The following is a 16,179-nucleotide window of genomic DNA, read 5'->3' on the forward strand; positions in this document are numbered from 1 at the left end:
TTGCGGCCTCGATTTCTATTTCATTGTAACACACTTTGATTATACAGTGCAAAAGTGTCATTATATGCACAAATTATAAACACTTAGTAGCTCCCATGAAAGAACTACATCACATTAACTATTTAAGCCAGTTCGGGGTTAGCTCATGTGCACATGAGTACAAATGACCTTCATTTTTCTCACTTGGTTTGGTACTTCACTTTTTTTCAAAGGGATTAAATGCGTAAGCTTGCCAGATGTAACAATTTATGGAATTCATCAGTAGTGTTAAAACAAAGAATGAATTGTGTAGACCAGGTGACAAGAATGGCCCATCAATCAATACTTGGGAAAGGATCCGTTTCATCATTCTGCATTGAATGTATACACAATCTTATTTCTATTGATATTGCTAAATACAATTTTTCTTTTTTTGTGTGTGTCGAGTGGATGTGCTGGCAAGCACCATGTTTATGAAGATAACATGAATAATCATTACCTCAGTGAATCAAAGTACCAATGAGCCCCATTGGTAAAAAATACCTTGTTCTGCTCATGCTCACAGTGAAACTCCGACCTGGCTTACTGAATGTGAATAAGAGAAGCAAAGCTAACTACAATGTACTAAAAAAACATTCACCTTCTCTCAATGATCATGAAGTTGTTCTTTGGCAGCTCCAGCACAGGTCAGTTGCAGGTTTGGTGACAGCAATATATGGCAGTAGACCTTTCCAGAGTTTGCAAAATGATGGCAAGGTTTCTTTCTTCCTTGGCGTTGCAGTGTTGCAATTATTCATGCGTCAAATCTATTAAGTACATAAGTAAACAGAATACAGACTGATGTCACTATCTTTGATAATACAAGTAAAAAACAACAGCAATGTAGAGCTGTGTAAGAAAGAATTGGCTGCTAATACAAAAACTCTGCATGGCATACAGCAATGAATCTTACACGATTAACCATTTGATCTTTCCAACTCGAACAGATACATGTAATTACTTCTGCATTGGCAAACACTACAAATTGATAGGAAAATTTTTTTATATCAAAGAGAGCAAATGAGAATTTTTCCTTGAATGGAGAGAAAGCTCACCTTTGCCTTGGTGTCACAGGTAGGAAGAAGCTTTAAACGTCAGGAGATTTCAAACCGGGAACGCTCCCAGGAAGTATGATGCAGTTCTGCGCAACATAGTCCAGAATGAAACAAACAACATCCTTAATTTGCAGAAAGGACAAGGATGTCTTCAAACACCTCCAACCTGAAAAGAGAAAGAAATATCTCCTTTTTTCATAATCAGTATCATCAGCTTCACACCCTCTTCGATGTAGCTAGTCGGCCACTAAATAGTACTGACAGTAGTACATTTCTACACTAGAAACTTCAAATACTGGTATGGATTCTACTGTACTCAGTCTGCACTAATCTACTAACTGTGCCACCAAACCTCAGAAGGGTTTTCTTTCACATGTACTGATTACCGTACAGCTACAGGTACAGGTTGATACACACACTTTTCTCTCATTCATTGTTTCAATCACCGGTATCCGTATCATGTATGTCACCAACGACCGACTCTCATTGAGCTCATCATGCAGACTGTATGTATCACGGTCATGCAGATAGTACGTGACCGAGTCTCAGTCCCATACACAGATAATTCTGGTCGCAATAGATGCAGTCTTGACACTCCCATTTATACACAGGCAATCGAAGAAAAACGGAGGCACACGTCTAGCCATGTAGAGTTATGTGTTGGTATTTCAATGACTATGTCAAGAATGATATTACCCAGCAAAATGTGCTTCGAGGGCGGGCGACAATCCTTGCCGCCAGCCCTCGTCACGGATTGTCGCCAGACGATAATTTATGACGGGGCGACAAACATTGACGCCAACTCCGCCAAGGATTGTAGACCCCGAGCCGGGGGCGACAATCCGTGTCGCAACAGATGTTGTAGTGATTCATTCCACGAAGACAGCTGAAGAAGGTACCTCGATCATGCAGAATACCTGGGGGAAAAAAGCAACAACAAAAGTGTTACACCTTCCATTGTATAGTAATACAATCTATCATAATAGAAGACTATTTCTGGGAGTTAAGGAAAACATGAAATAGTGCAAAGCATTTTGTCTTTAATGGCAGTGTAGCGTTTCTTCCCCAACTAGAGGTGCCGAGGTAAGGGAGTAAACGCTATCAGATAATTACTCTTATTACTACTACAACAAGTATGACAAGGCCTACTCACGGTTTATGAGCACCTGCTTCAGTGGCCCAGTTGTACTTGTATAGTCAGGTAGGGACGGGGACCGGGACAGTCGAGGTAGATTGGAGTGGTAAGTTCCTGTCCTGTGTCTGTCCTGAGTCCGTCTGTCTGTCGGTCTCTATTTTGCCCTCCAGGTGAACTTTCCGTGCGTGCGGCTGGTGTGCGTGCACATTTGTTGGGGATTGCGCTGTCCGTCAGCCTGTGTTGGCACATACGCCGATTACTGGAGTAATTACGGTAGTATGGCCATGCACATACTACAGTGTATGCGCGGCGACGGACGGGGCTACGCACCAGTAAACGTAATGTACCGACACGCCGGTATTGGCTTGTATATTCCCGATGGCAGATGTATATCGCCAACCGTACCCGGTGGCAGATATACTATCGCCATCCGTACAACTGGTGCCAGATATAATCGCCGTCTATACAACCAAACCGAGCGACGAGCACAGAGTTCACCCTATCTTACTACACTCCCCCCCCCCCCCGGTCCTATAGATTGTCACCTGTATAGTGACAATCTTGATAGAAAAACAATATTCCTCATATTGTCTACCTGTGGAGCTGCAGTTTGCCGGAATGCCGATTAGCGGCAATTCTGGCAGAATACCGATTATCGGCCATTCCAGCAAAACTACATCACTCTTTAAACAGACATATAGACTTCGCCGGACGGGAATCCAATGGAGGGAGACAGAGAGCCAGGAGAGACATTCATACGGAATCTGCAGCCGGGATCTGCAGAAATGGGATATATCAGCCATGTCGAGTTAGAGAATGGCATGGAAACCCTCTCATGCTACGCTTCCCGGCTGACTGTTACTTGGATTCCTCTTTAGTTCTGCATCGGTCTCCTGTTCATCACTCTGCCGGAGGAGGTTACCCCACTCGAGTTCCTGAAGACACTCAAGAGTGTCTTCAGGAACCGGTGCAGGCTCGGTACTCACAGGATTGCATCCTTGTGTCACGCCATGGGGGTAGCAATGTCCCCACTGTTGGCAGTGATGTCCATATGTGTTACATGGAGTTTGGCAGGTGCTACACTGGAGACCGTGACCTGTGAGACCTGTTTTGATTTGTAGGCCAGTGGGATTACATCATTCACTTCGTTGGCAAAGCGTGACCAATTTTGATGGGCCTTGCGACAGTGGGAGCAGCCACGGCACGAGAGGTCATCAGGATGTATACCGGGGTGGTATTCTTCGCACATAAACTCACTTGTTGGTACTCATGAGAGTGCGTCTGCATTCTGGTGGTTTTTTCCCCGGCCGGTGCTGGATTTTCATGTCGTATTGGGCCAACTCCTCCAGCCATCTTGCCAACTGGCCTTGTGGGTTTTTGAAATTGAGCAACCATATCAGGCTTCCATGGTCTGTTCTGACCTCTGCTAGGAGCTCGCGTCGAGTTACGCAGTATCTACGATGCTGTGGTGACAGAGACAGGCTGGCATATGCGATAACCCTCTCTTGTCCCTCTTCGAGCTGCAGTAGTTCAGCACCGATTACTGTGGCAGACGCATCAGTATCAAGCACAAAGTGGTCCTTGTCATTGGGTAGTGCTAAGACTGGGGTAGAAGTCATCAGCTGTTTAACATTGTCAAACGCTGCTTGGTGCTTCGCCTCCCAGTGGAAATCGTGCTTACCTGTTAATTCATACAGGGGACCAACCGTCTTAGCATAGTCCTTGAGGAAGACTCTGTGGTAGTTGACCAGACCGAGAAATTGTTCAACTTCTTTTGTGTTGGTCGGTACTGGCCAGTTTACCATTGCTTGAGTGTGGTCTTCTTTCAAGTGTAGACCTGAGCTGTCTACTTCCCTGCCAAGGAATTCCACTCGTTTTTGAAATAGTGCACACTTCGTGGGTTTCAGCTTTAGTTTGTAATCCCGGAAGCGTTCAAGCACTTTCTTCAGGTTGCTCATGTGGTCATTGAATGAAGTTCCCAGCACTTACCACGTCATCAAGGAATGCGAGGGCGATGTCCCAATTTAGTCATCTGAGAACGAGGTTCATCACCCTCGAGAAAGTTGCCGGGGCGTTGCACAGACCGAAGCCCATACGAACAAACTCAAACAGACCATACCTTGTGATAAAGGCTGTTTTTTCCCGGTCTTCCTTCTTGATCTTGACCTGGTAGTATGCCGAGTTGGCATCCAGCTTTGAGAATTATGTGTTGCCCGCAAGCGTATCAAGGCACTCTTCGATGCATTGCAGAGGGTAGACATCTTTCTTTGTCACGGTGTTAGACGACGGTAGTCAATGCACCACCGAACATCCCCGTCCCTCTTCCTTGCACCGGAGCTGAAAAGCCCACTCTGACATCAAAGGTTGAATCACCTCGGCTGAGAGCATTTTGTTCAAATGTGCTTTCTCTTCCTGCACAAAGTTCTGGGGGGTTAGCCTCCCCAGTATCGATCTGATGCGTTATTTCTTTGAAATCGCCTAGATCGAATTCGTCCTTTGCGAAGACTTCCTCAAATTCTATGAGCAACTCCGCAGCATTTCTCGCTTGACTTTGCCCATAGGTCCAATAACTGGGCAGTTGATTATTAGGGGGAAATCAACTAATTGTACTTTCTTGCCCTTCGGAGAGGTAATCCACTTCTACAGGATTTACAGTGGAGACTTCTATTGCCTCCCCTATGATCTTATCCCGTTTCCAGCGGATATTATTACCTGTCGGGTTTAGGGCGAAGACTTCCATGTCTGCCTCAGTTTCGTGGAGTGATCGGGGGATGAACCCAACTAAAAACCTGCTTGGCTGTATCAGGAACTAACTGATTGAGGGGGTGACTCATTCGGCACTTCACCCTCTTAATGGATCTTGGAGGGATTCGCCACAGTGTCTGATACAAGGACCGTGGTCATTGATACCGTGGTTGCCCCGAGTCTATAGGGATGTAATAGACAGTATGGATTCCGGTATGTTGATATTAGCTTTATGTTTTCTGAGGATGTCTAACCCCAGTAACATATCGTCGTCAATTGGTGCAATGTATACAACTTCACTGAAATTGACATTGCCCAATGACAACTCTACCGATCCGATTATCATACCCGCCATTTTCATGTTCCTCCCCGCAGTGTTGAGGGTTACATACCTCAGCACTGCTGGTTTGGGAGGACAATGTGTTGTACACCCTATCTGACATGATAGTTACCTCTGCAGCTGTGTCCACAACTGCTCTTAGTGCTCTGTCACCGACCTTTACATCCACGAACAGCATTGAGTTGGATTTCAGTCGGCAGACAATTACCTCGTCAGTGGGTGACATGTCCCTCTTCTAGCAGTCTGGGTCCAGCTCTACCTTGTCAGTAGGAGGGGGCCACGGTGGTAGCCGCCATGATTTCGACGAAGGTAGAGGTGCGTCCTCGCCTACCGTGTCCTTCGTGGCGCCACCACTCCCCCCAGCTGATGGCCATGGTGGTAGCAGCCATGGTTTCGACGGAGGCAGAGGCGCGTCCTCGCCTACCGTGTCCTTCGTGGCGCCACGACTCCCCCTCTGCTGATGGCCATGGTGGCAACAGAAGCTTGATCATTATGTCTTCTTACCGGTTTTGACGTATAGTTGGTGCAGTAGGGGATTTGCAAAGCTATCTCATATTGAGTCTTTTTATTTGAAATTTTGTTAAAAAAATAAGAGGATATCTGGCGTTCATAAGAGGAACCCAAATTTCCTGGTTCATGGGGAACTAGACGCTTCTAAATTAAGTTAAGCCCTTGCAATGCCATGTTATTATTATTATTATTATTGTTGTTGTCACTATTTTCACATGATATCTCTTGGAGATCAATATCATGCCAAGTTCCATTATTGGAACCTTAGACTTTTAATACTTTTCTCAGGATTCGCGCCATCCCCAGCAATAAATATTTTCGAAATGCCCAAAGGTATTGCTAATGAATTCTTATTGGTGAAGATAGTGAAATCATAATTTTTTTTTCTTAATATTTCGAAAGATATTTTTGAAATGAATAGTGCTTAAAACAAACTGCCGACGGTGCTGTTCATGTGTTTGTGTTTTATCTATGTGCATAATTATGCTACGCGTATGTACTTGCAATGTTACTGTTACCAAAATTTGTATTGTGGAATGAGTTTACATCTTGTCAAACTGCTACTATATCTTTTGTCTTTCTGTACATACATTGTTTTTATTTTTTGTTTATCTTTTTTATTTTGAACTCGCATACCACAATATTGAGTTAATGAATTATCTCACTATCTAACATAAGTTAAAACGAAAGTTACAACTGACTTAAAACACCTTCCACTCTGTTTTTATCTCAGAAGCATAAGTTTGCACGGGGCACGACTTACAACAGAAGATAAAACAGTTTTCAGAATACCGTGTAATCTAATGGGTTTTCAGGTTTGCGCCCACTGTTGCGTGTGCATACCCTAAGACAATGGTATGCGCAGGCGAAGAGTGCGCAAGATAAAACACAAGTTACAACAGCAGTTACAACAGAAGTTACAACAGATATAAACCGGTGTTCAGAATACCGATTCGTTACAACAGAGATAAAACAGTCTCAGAATACCACCCCAGCCGCTCCCATAGTACAACACTGTACAATCTAGAGTGACAACCAATACAACTCATCCCGCCGTCAAAGCAAGGCCGAGTTATCCCCGAGTCCGAGTTTTGCCTGACCCCGTTCGGATAAGTTCTGAGACTGAACCTTTTTGGTTAACATTTTGCATTGTAGTCGTTCCCCATCGAATATCTTGTTATCATTAGCGTAGAGAGCGCCCTGCGTGGTTGCCTCTTTTCTGTGCTCTGAGTTGTTTATGACTTTTGTGTTGTTCTGTGATATTATTTTTGTGTCACTGTGCCAACTGTATTGTATGTGCTTTGTGAATCTCCTGGACCATTTTTGTGATAAGTAATTCGAGGATTTGGCTGAAAATCGGCAAACTGGATTTGGAGTTTTATATCGTTTGTACGGGAGCCACACTACAGCTTTCATATTCAGGTATGTGTTTATGCGCTCATGCGAACTTGAGCTGTTAAGCGCGTAGAAGTCATACGCGTTCGTGTTCATGCGCTCAACTGTTGTACTTGAATGAGCTGTAGCTTTTTAAAATTTTTATGTTCGTTTTGCACAACGCAGTGATGATAATGGAACGAATGAGGTATATGTTTGTTGTGAGTTTAATACTGACTCTTTTGCCATGTATGTATTGTTGTAGAGCCACATGCACTTTTAGTAGGTCTATACTACCAACTGTGAAGAATGATAAGAACATGTCTAGTACCGGTATCAGACTAAAAGGCTACTCAAAAGCATGCATTTTGTATTATAAGAATGCAAGCTCTACTTTTCACATATCACTGCTTACCAGTGGAGATGTTGAAATCAACCCAGGTCCGTCATTTAGTGTGTCAGCTACCAAAGATCATGCTGTTGATAACAATACAAGACGTGCATATAGTATTTCGGACCTTTTACAGCTGAACCCTTACAATGTTTACTCCACTAAACCTTCTTGTAAGTGCCTTGGGATTAATGAAGTGACATGGCAACGAATAACAGCACTACAGATTAACGGAGTGAAAAAGACTCACAGAGGTAAAAGAGTAGTAAGACAAAATGGGGATCAAACTGTGAAGTTGTTACACGAAAGAAAATTTGTGAATTCTGATATTTCATGTATGAATTTGAAATTTGCTATGTTAAATGCCAGATCGCTGAAGAACAAAACCGCTGAATTTGTAGATTATATTCTTGATCATGAATTAGACATTGTTGCTATTTGTGAAACATGGCTTACGCCTAATGATGCTGCTCCGATTGGTCAATTGACACCACATGGCTGTGTTGTTTAAAAGTCAATTAGATGTCAGAATTGTAGATTCCCCAAATGTTACAACATTTGAAATGATTCAGATGACTCTGAATTATATGCAGAAATCGTTGCATTTCATCAATGTATAATGTATGTATAACTCATAATCGAGGCCATGTATTAGATCTGCTTATAACTCATAAAGGTAACACTGTACAACTTTGTAATACCGGTGTTGTGGAAGGTATATCAGATCATTCAGCAATAATGTGTGAATTGAACCTTCCTAAGCGTTGTATCAAAAAAAAAAAAACATTTGTTGTGACACGGAATTTGAAATCTGTAAACCAACAAGAGTTTGTTGCTGATACTCATGTTAAGTCTCTTTCATCAGCTGAATCTCAAGTTGATAATGTTGATGATGAAGTGAATTTGTATAACACCTTAATCACTGCCACCCTTGATAAGTTGGCACCTCAGAATACGGAATGGTATACCCCAGAAATAGCTCAAGCAAAACTGCTTCGTAGACAGTTAGAAAGGAAGTCAAGGTCCACAAAACTGGAGATTCACAAGCAGATGTATCATGCGCAAAGGCGATGTGTAAATGCCTTGATTAAAGATGCTAAGTTACAATATCATTCAAAAAAGGTTACGGATTGTGGGAAAGATACACAGAAGTTGTACAAAATTGCTAATGCTTTACTTTACCGAAAACAGCGATCTTTGCCAGAACACCTCACTCATGGTGATCAAGTTGAGTTAGCCAATTGTTTTAATCAATATTTCATTGATAAAACTGTGGCAATCCAACGGAGTTTCCCAACTCGTTGTGAACAGCCAAATGACTTTGTATGTGAATGAGATAGAAAAGCTTATTAAGAACTCACTTAGCAAATCATGTGAATTTGATCCAATCCCAACAGATTTGGTTAAGAAGTGTGGCAGAGTTTTAGCACCCGTTATCACAAGAATCATAAATGCTAGCCTGAGATTAGGTGTAGATCCACAGGTGTGTAAAAAAGCAGTTATTCATCCAACTTTGAAAAAAGCAGGCTTAGATCAGGAGTGTCTAAAAAATTACCGCCCAATTTCAAATTTACCTTATTTAAGTAACTTGCTTGAAAAGGTTGTTTTCTCACAACTGACAATGTATCTGCAAGATAATGAATTGCTTGATTCATTTCAATCTGCGTACAAGCCTGGTCATAGTGTAGAAACACTGTTAGTCAACTTATCAGATATTGTGTTCAGAGAATTAGATAGTGGTAACATCACTGCTCTTATCATGCTTGTTATGAGCTCAGCTTTTTACACAGTCGATCATGCTATTCTGATTCAACGACTGAGATATTTGGGCATCAAAGGAACTGTTCTTGATTGGTTTATATCCTACTTATGTGATCGATCTCATTATGTCAGAATTGGTGATTCTACCTCTTGTAAAACTATGACAAAAGTTGGTGTACCTCAAGGTTCTGTTGGAGGCCCGCTGCTTTTTTCTTTGTATATGCAACCAATTAGTGAAGTATTTCGCAAGCATTGTGTTAGTTATCATTGTTATGCGGATGATATATAACTATATTTGTCTTTTAAACCCACTGTGTCTTCATTGTCATCCGCCATTGCAAAACTCGAAGCATGTTTGCAAGACCTGAAAATCTGGCTTACATCCAATGGCCTTAGACTAAATGATGATAAATCTGAGTTTCTGTTATTGGGATCAAAGCATATGTTAAGCAAGGTTGATTATCAGTCATGTCATGTCAACATCGGTAGCACTTGCATTACTCCGTCGAAAACAGCCCGTAATTTAGGTGTCATATTTGATCAGGAAATGTCATTTCGAAGTCATGTAACTCATATTCAGTGGAATGTTCGATATCAGTTGCGTAATTTAAGTTTCATAAGGAAATATTTGTCTAAATCTGCAGCTGAGATACTTATTCATGCTTTGATTTCTTCTCGGTTGGATTTTTCGAATTCATTGTTGTGTAATCTTTCAAAAAAAGATGTCACAAAACTTCAACGGTTGCAAAATTCTGCTGCCCGATTGTTAACTTTTACTAATAAGTTTGATCCCATGTCACCAGTTCTCCGTTCCTTCTGTTCAAAGATACAATCCGACACGAAGGCTACGTTCATCATCAGATGCATTCTTACTCCAAACACCCAGAGTAAAACATGGGTATGGTGATCGTGCTTTTTCCGTTATGGGACCAAAATTGTGGAATCAGTTACCTCTTCAGTTAAGGGAACTGTCATCGACAGAGTCATTCAAATCCAAACTTAATACTTGTCTGTTCCTTTCATACTGAGGACTGTAATTGCTGTATGTCATTAATATTGGATCAATATTGTATTTTTAATTGGTATATGTTGTATTCATTATTTGGTATATATTCGTTTTTGTTTACCATTTTCTTATTTGTTGAAATGTTTGAATATGTATCTTATGTATCTTATATGTATCCTAATGTTGGAACAAATGGGATTTATTCCACTGGAACAATGGCAGCTGGTCAGTCAAGCATGCATGAGTGACATCCACATTTGAAATCAAATCAGCCCAGAAGAGTTATCTTTTCCACATACATGTACATACTGTATATTTCATATCAACACTATGAGACATTCTCATGTAACATTAAATCAAAAGCTTTGTGATTTTTTTCCTCATTATACATAAATCTATCAGTGAAATTCTCTCTCTCTGTTCTGCCATGGACGTCACTGCCCGTTGGCGATCACTGATGCAGTATGTTTCCGCCATCTCCCTCTATCGTCGCACGAATGCAGCAATGTAGATCCTCTCTCGCCGACTAATCCAGCCATTGCAGAAAGGAAAGTGAGTCGCTGTCGTCCACGTGATCTCTTCCCATTCACAAATCCAGACAGGACTAGATGTTCAGTTTGCCTCTTCCTCACGACATGGCCCAAAAACTGCATCTGGCGTTTCCTGATGGTCGAGAGCAGCTCACGTTCAGCCGACACCATTTCTAGTACTTCTGTGTTTGATTTTCTTTCCGTCCATGATATTTTCAACATTCGCCTGTAGCACCACATCTCAAAACTTTCTATTCTGTGTCTCATCTGCTTATTAACTGTCCATGTCTCGGCGCCGTATGTCATAGCTGACCATATGTATGTCTTCAAGAACCGTTTCCTTGTGGCGATGGACAATTTGCGGTTCGTCATCATCTTGCGCATGTTCTGAAACGCTGTCTTTCCAATGCCAATTCTACGCTTGATTTCATGTTCTGAGCGGCTGTCTGAAGTCAGCAGGCTACCGAGGTAATTGAAAGATGACACCTGCTTCAGCTCTTGTCCATTCATCATTATCGAACATCGAGGTGGCTGCGCAGTTTTGCTGAAGACCATGGTTACTGATTTCGCGATGTTAATCGATAGCCCCTTTTCCTCGCTTGCTCTGGAGACAACATCCATCAATCCCTGCAACTTCTCTGCACTGTGAGCTAGAATCACCGTGTCATCGGCGTACCTCATGTTTGTGAGTTGACTGCCTCCGATTGCAAAGCCAGGTAATTCGTCCAATTGTCGCATAATTGACTCTGTGTATAAGTTGAACATGTATGGCGAAACAACACATCCTTGTCGCACACCTCGCTCAATATCCTGCCAATCACCAACTTCTCCATCATGCTGTACCGCAGCTGAGTGCCTCCAGTACAGGTCTGCCAACAACCTTTTATCTTCGTCATCAATGTCTAGCTTGTCGAGTGTCTTGAACAATTCTTCATGTTTAACCTTATCAAACGCCTTCGTGTAGTCGATAAAACATACATACAGATGTTGCTGCTTCTCTATAGCTCTTTCTGCCAAACGGCGAATGACGAAGATCGCATTCCGTGTTCCTCTGTCTGGAACAAATCCATATTGCTGCTGTGAAATCTCATTGCATGTTCGACCTCTTATCCGGTCTATTAGCAAACGAACAAGAATCTTGGTTAGATGGCTCATCAAACTGATGGTTCGGTGTTCCTCACATTTGGTAGTTCCTGCTTTCTTCGGTAGAGCAATGAAGATTGATCTACACCAGTCGTCTGGTATGTGTCCTTCCCGATATCAGTGAAATTACAGAACTCATATTCAGGATAACAATACATGTATTGCAAGTGTAAATATACACAACAACACTGGTGAGTGATGTTATTCAATCTTTCACACAATATTTAAAAATGTGTGAATGTATATGTGAGCATATGTGCATGTGGGTGTTTGCTTGTGTGCACATTTTCAGAAGTACCTCTTCAATGCAGATGTGATATGAATAATTATGAATGTCTGAGTCCCGGTCATAGATCAATTCATGCCAAATTTTCTTAAACTGAGTGACCTAGCAACTGTTCTTTCATAAAGAGACCTGATGACACCATATTCATAAAAAAACAATGGTTATTTGACTTTTAATGCTTGACTTCAATGATTATGTATGGAGAACCATTATAGAAATCAACAGAATAATTCCCCAACTAGACTTAGCATTGCACTATGAATTTGGATCCCCCTGTGGAGGCATTCCAGGTCTCAGAACTTGAGTAACAGGGCCTCAGTCTGCTTCAACACAGATGAAGATTATATAAAATGCTAATGCTTAGACGCACATCTTGTGCTCCTTTTTCAGGGTAAATTATTGCATTCCTTCCCAAAACTACAATTTTTTCCCAATTTCTTTTGAGTGTGTTGTGTTCTATAATGCATGCACATTTTATTCTAAATTACCTTACCATTACAACACTGATTATCTCTAGAGAATTGTGTTAGCATGCAAGCCCCTGTGGAGCCGGGAAATGTGCAAACGCCGGGAAATGTGCAAACGCCAGGAATTGTGCAAACGTCTCGCCGGGAAATGTGCAAACGCCGGGAAATGTGCAAACGTCTTGCCAGGAAATGTGCAAATTAAAAGCAATGAGAGTCTAATTTTTGATCTGTAAATCTGTTTTTGCATATTCAACAATTGTACGAAGACTGCGCATGTCCGTGAAAGCGTTACGACGTTTACCCGGGCAGCTCCAGATAATTCAAGTAAAGTTGTATTCGTTTTCTTAGCGGAACTCTAAATATTGAAGCGTTTCAACGTGTGTGATACATGTGGACAGTAGTCACCTGCTTGAATGAATACCAGCGGATATTTTGTCATATTTTGAGATGTACTCTGACATGGCTACTCCTTCGTCCGAAGCGTATGTACCCAAGGGACCGAAGCCAGTCTTCATACAGGCAAGAGATGTCCCACGGCGAGACGCCACCAACACCCTTACAGGTGAGGAATTGTACCTTGCGTTGATTCGTTCGGTAGACCGCCAGTATGTCACCGGTGTACAACGCATCGGTTCTCTATGGAGAATCTATGTAAACAGTCATGAAGCTAGAGCAGGCCTTGTTACCAATGGCCAACTACTGAGAAGTACTACAATTCCCGTCTATGACACAAATCCGTACACGAAAGCAGAAAATGAACACTTAACACGTGTGTTGATCAAAGATGTCCCTCTGTCTGTGGGTGATGAACTAATCAAATCTACTCTAGAAAAAATGAAATGTCAAGTGAGAGGTGAAATCATTCGGCAAAAACTCAGAGTGAATGGTGTACTGATTGACTGTTTGAATGGGGACAGAGTGTGCTACATAGATCCGCCATCTCAGCCCCTCCCTCGGTCCCTAATGGTGGCAAATTTGTTTCGTGCTCGTGTGTTTCATAATGGTCAACCTGAGCATGTGATAACATGTTCAAGATGTTTAGAGAGGGGTCACCATTCGTCACAGTGCTCGAACAGTATCAAATGCAAAATCTGCAACAAAACTGGCCACAAAAGCACAAGCTGCATGGAAAACACAAACACTGCCACGCCCAGTACATCGTCGCGTAGCCTCCCAGCTGATCGCAGCTCACGTGACAGTGTGAGGAATCCATCGAAGTCACATGACCAAACCGCGGCAGCAACCGACGCGAATGACACACATGCTTCGCAACAATGGAATGATGTCATTAACGATGCCCTGTTGACAGCTCGCGACTCCTCTTCCGGACAAACAAACAACCAAGAATGTGGTAACAAAAGCAACTCACAAGTTCAGACGGGCCCAACGCTGAATGCCAAGCGAAGCGATGATTCCAGCGTACGCCCGAAGACCCCACACCAGCAGGATATATCCTACTTCTTGCGTCCCAAACACACAGCGTCACCTCAGTGTACGGATGGCACTCGAGAAAGCGCTAGAGAGCAAGCAAGCGACGACTCGAATAACATCTCCTCCGATGACACCTGCACTGAAGACGATCAACCAATTGCCACACCTAAATCTCCAAAGTCAAAGAAAAAAGTGAAAAAAGACAAGAAATCCGGAGGGAAAAGAGGGAGTCAACGAAAATGGAAAAACATACAAAACAAACAAGTAAACAAATGAATGATAATGAAACCCACGGTGGTGATGATAAATCGAAAAGAAAGTTGAAAGAAGTACATGATATGACGTTCTCAAAAGCTCAAAGCATATCTCTTTTATCTCTCAATGTACGGGGAATCAGAGATAAGTGCAAAAGAAAGAAAATATTTTCGTGGATAAATCATCAAAAATCAGATGTTGTTATGCTACAAGAAACATTCCTAACACCGGAATTGGAAGCAGTTATCAGAGTAGAAGGCCGTTGCCATTGCTATTTCAATCATGGTTCAAACCACTCAAAAGGTGTAGCCATCTTTATTCGTAAAAATGAATTTGTCAAGCCACTTGAATGCCACACTAATTTTGATGGAAGAGTTGTAGCATTACGACTGTACAGTGGTGAATTCTTTTATCTTATTGTGAATGTTTATGCACCTACCAAACGTAACGAAAAAGAGCAATTTTACAGAAAATTGTTCAAATGGTTAAAGAAGGTGAAACGTGATAGTGACCTAATGATACTAGGAGGGGACTGGAATTGCGTGCAAAACCCTTCGCTTGATACTCGTGGCGTATCTTATGCATATAAACAAGTGAATTGGTTTCAGAAATTACTTAAGCGATTTCAGCTGATAGATGTATGGAGACATTTTTTCCACTCAGAAAGCAATACACTTGGCGTCAATCAACGCTGAATGTTTTTTCGCGATTGGATTATTGGCTAACATCAAACTTTCTTTTACCTTTTGTTCAGGTAACAGAAATAAAGCCAGTTGTAAAGTGTGATCATTGTGCCATCACCTTACGAATAACAACTTCGCATAATCAGAGAGGAAGTGGAGTATGGAAGATGAACAACTCCTTGTTGAAAGACGATGATTATAAAGGAAATGTAAAGCGTGTAATTGCTAAATTTAGATTGGAAAATATTCAAATGAATGCACAAGTTAGATGGGATATGTGCAAAACACGAATTAAAGAATACACGATTAAGTATGCGAAACAAAAATGTAGAGAAAACGAGGAAATGTGGAGAAATTTACAAAATGAATATGAAGAGTTTTTTGTGAAGACTGATGAAAATCCGTCTGAGGAAATATATAAGGAAATTAACAGAAATTCAGAAGAGATATGATGATGTCTTAACACAAAAATGTAAAGGCGCGTTTATAAGGTCAAGACAGCAATGGATGGAAAATGGTGAAAAATCCACTAAATATTTCTTTCAAGTTGAAAAAAGGAATGCTCAGAAAAAACAAATAGACTGTATAAAAAGAGACGGAAAGTGTGCTACAAATCAAGAAAGTATACTCAAGGAAATATCTTGTTATTATAAAGAGCTGTACTCACAGAAGTCAGAATTTGATGTTGATGAATGTGATGAGTATCTAAACTCAATTGAAATTCCAGCTCTTAATGATGAAGAGGCAATGTTATGTGAAGGGCTCATTACTGAAAAAGAATGTCACGAAGCCCTTTTAACTATGAAAAATAATAAGTCACCAGGTAGTGATGGACTGTCAGCCGAGTTTTATATGTGTTTTTGGGAGGATGTGAAGTCCTTATTTACCGAAAGTGTAAATGAAGGTTTTCGGAAACAAGAATTATCCGAATCTCAGAAGCTGGCAATTTTGACATTATTGTATAAGAAGGGGGACAAACAATGTTTTGGATAATTGGAGACCAATATCCTTATTAAACATAGATTATAAGATTATATTCGGCTATGCAC

At 41.5% G+C, this 16,179-nt stretch overlaps 1 protein-coding gene across 1 annotated transcript; it reads right to left on the reverse strand.

Annotated features, from left to right (window-relative positions):
- Window positions 1–3,461: 3,461 nt before the first annotated feature.
- On the reverse strand, window positions 3,462–4,166 carry LOC139731055 (uncharacterized). Its single transcript, XM_071641934.1, has one exon. The coding sequence runs from the start codon at window positions 4,164–4,166 to the stop codon at window positions 3,462–3,464; it is 705 nt and encodes a 234-aa protein (XP_071498035.1).
- Window positions 4,167–16,179: the final 12,013 nt, after the last annotated feature.

The sequence above is a fragment of the Diadema antillarum genome, unplaced genomic scaffold (genome assembly GCF_040938485.1).
Source record: "Diadema antillarum isolate AM-2024a unplaced genomic scaffold, OU_Dant_1.0 seq00000354_RagTag, whole genome shotgun sequence".
Classification (NCBI taxonomy): Eukaryota; Metazoa; Echinodermata; class Echinoidea; order Diadematoida; family Diadematidae; genus Diadema; species Diadema antillarum.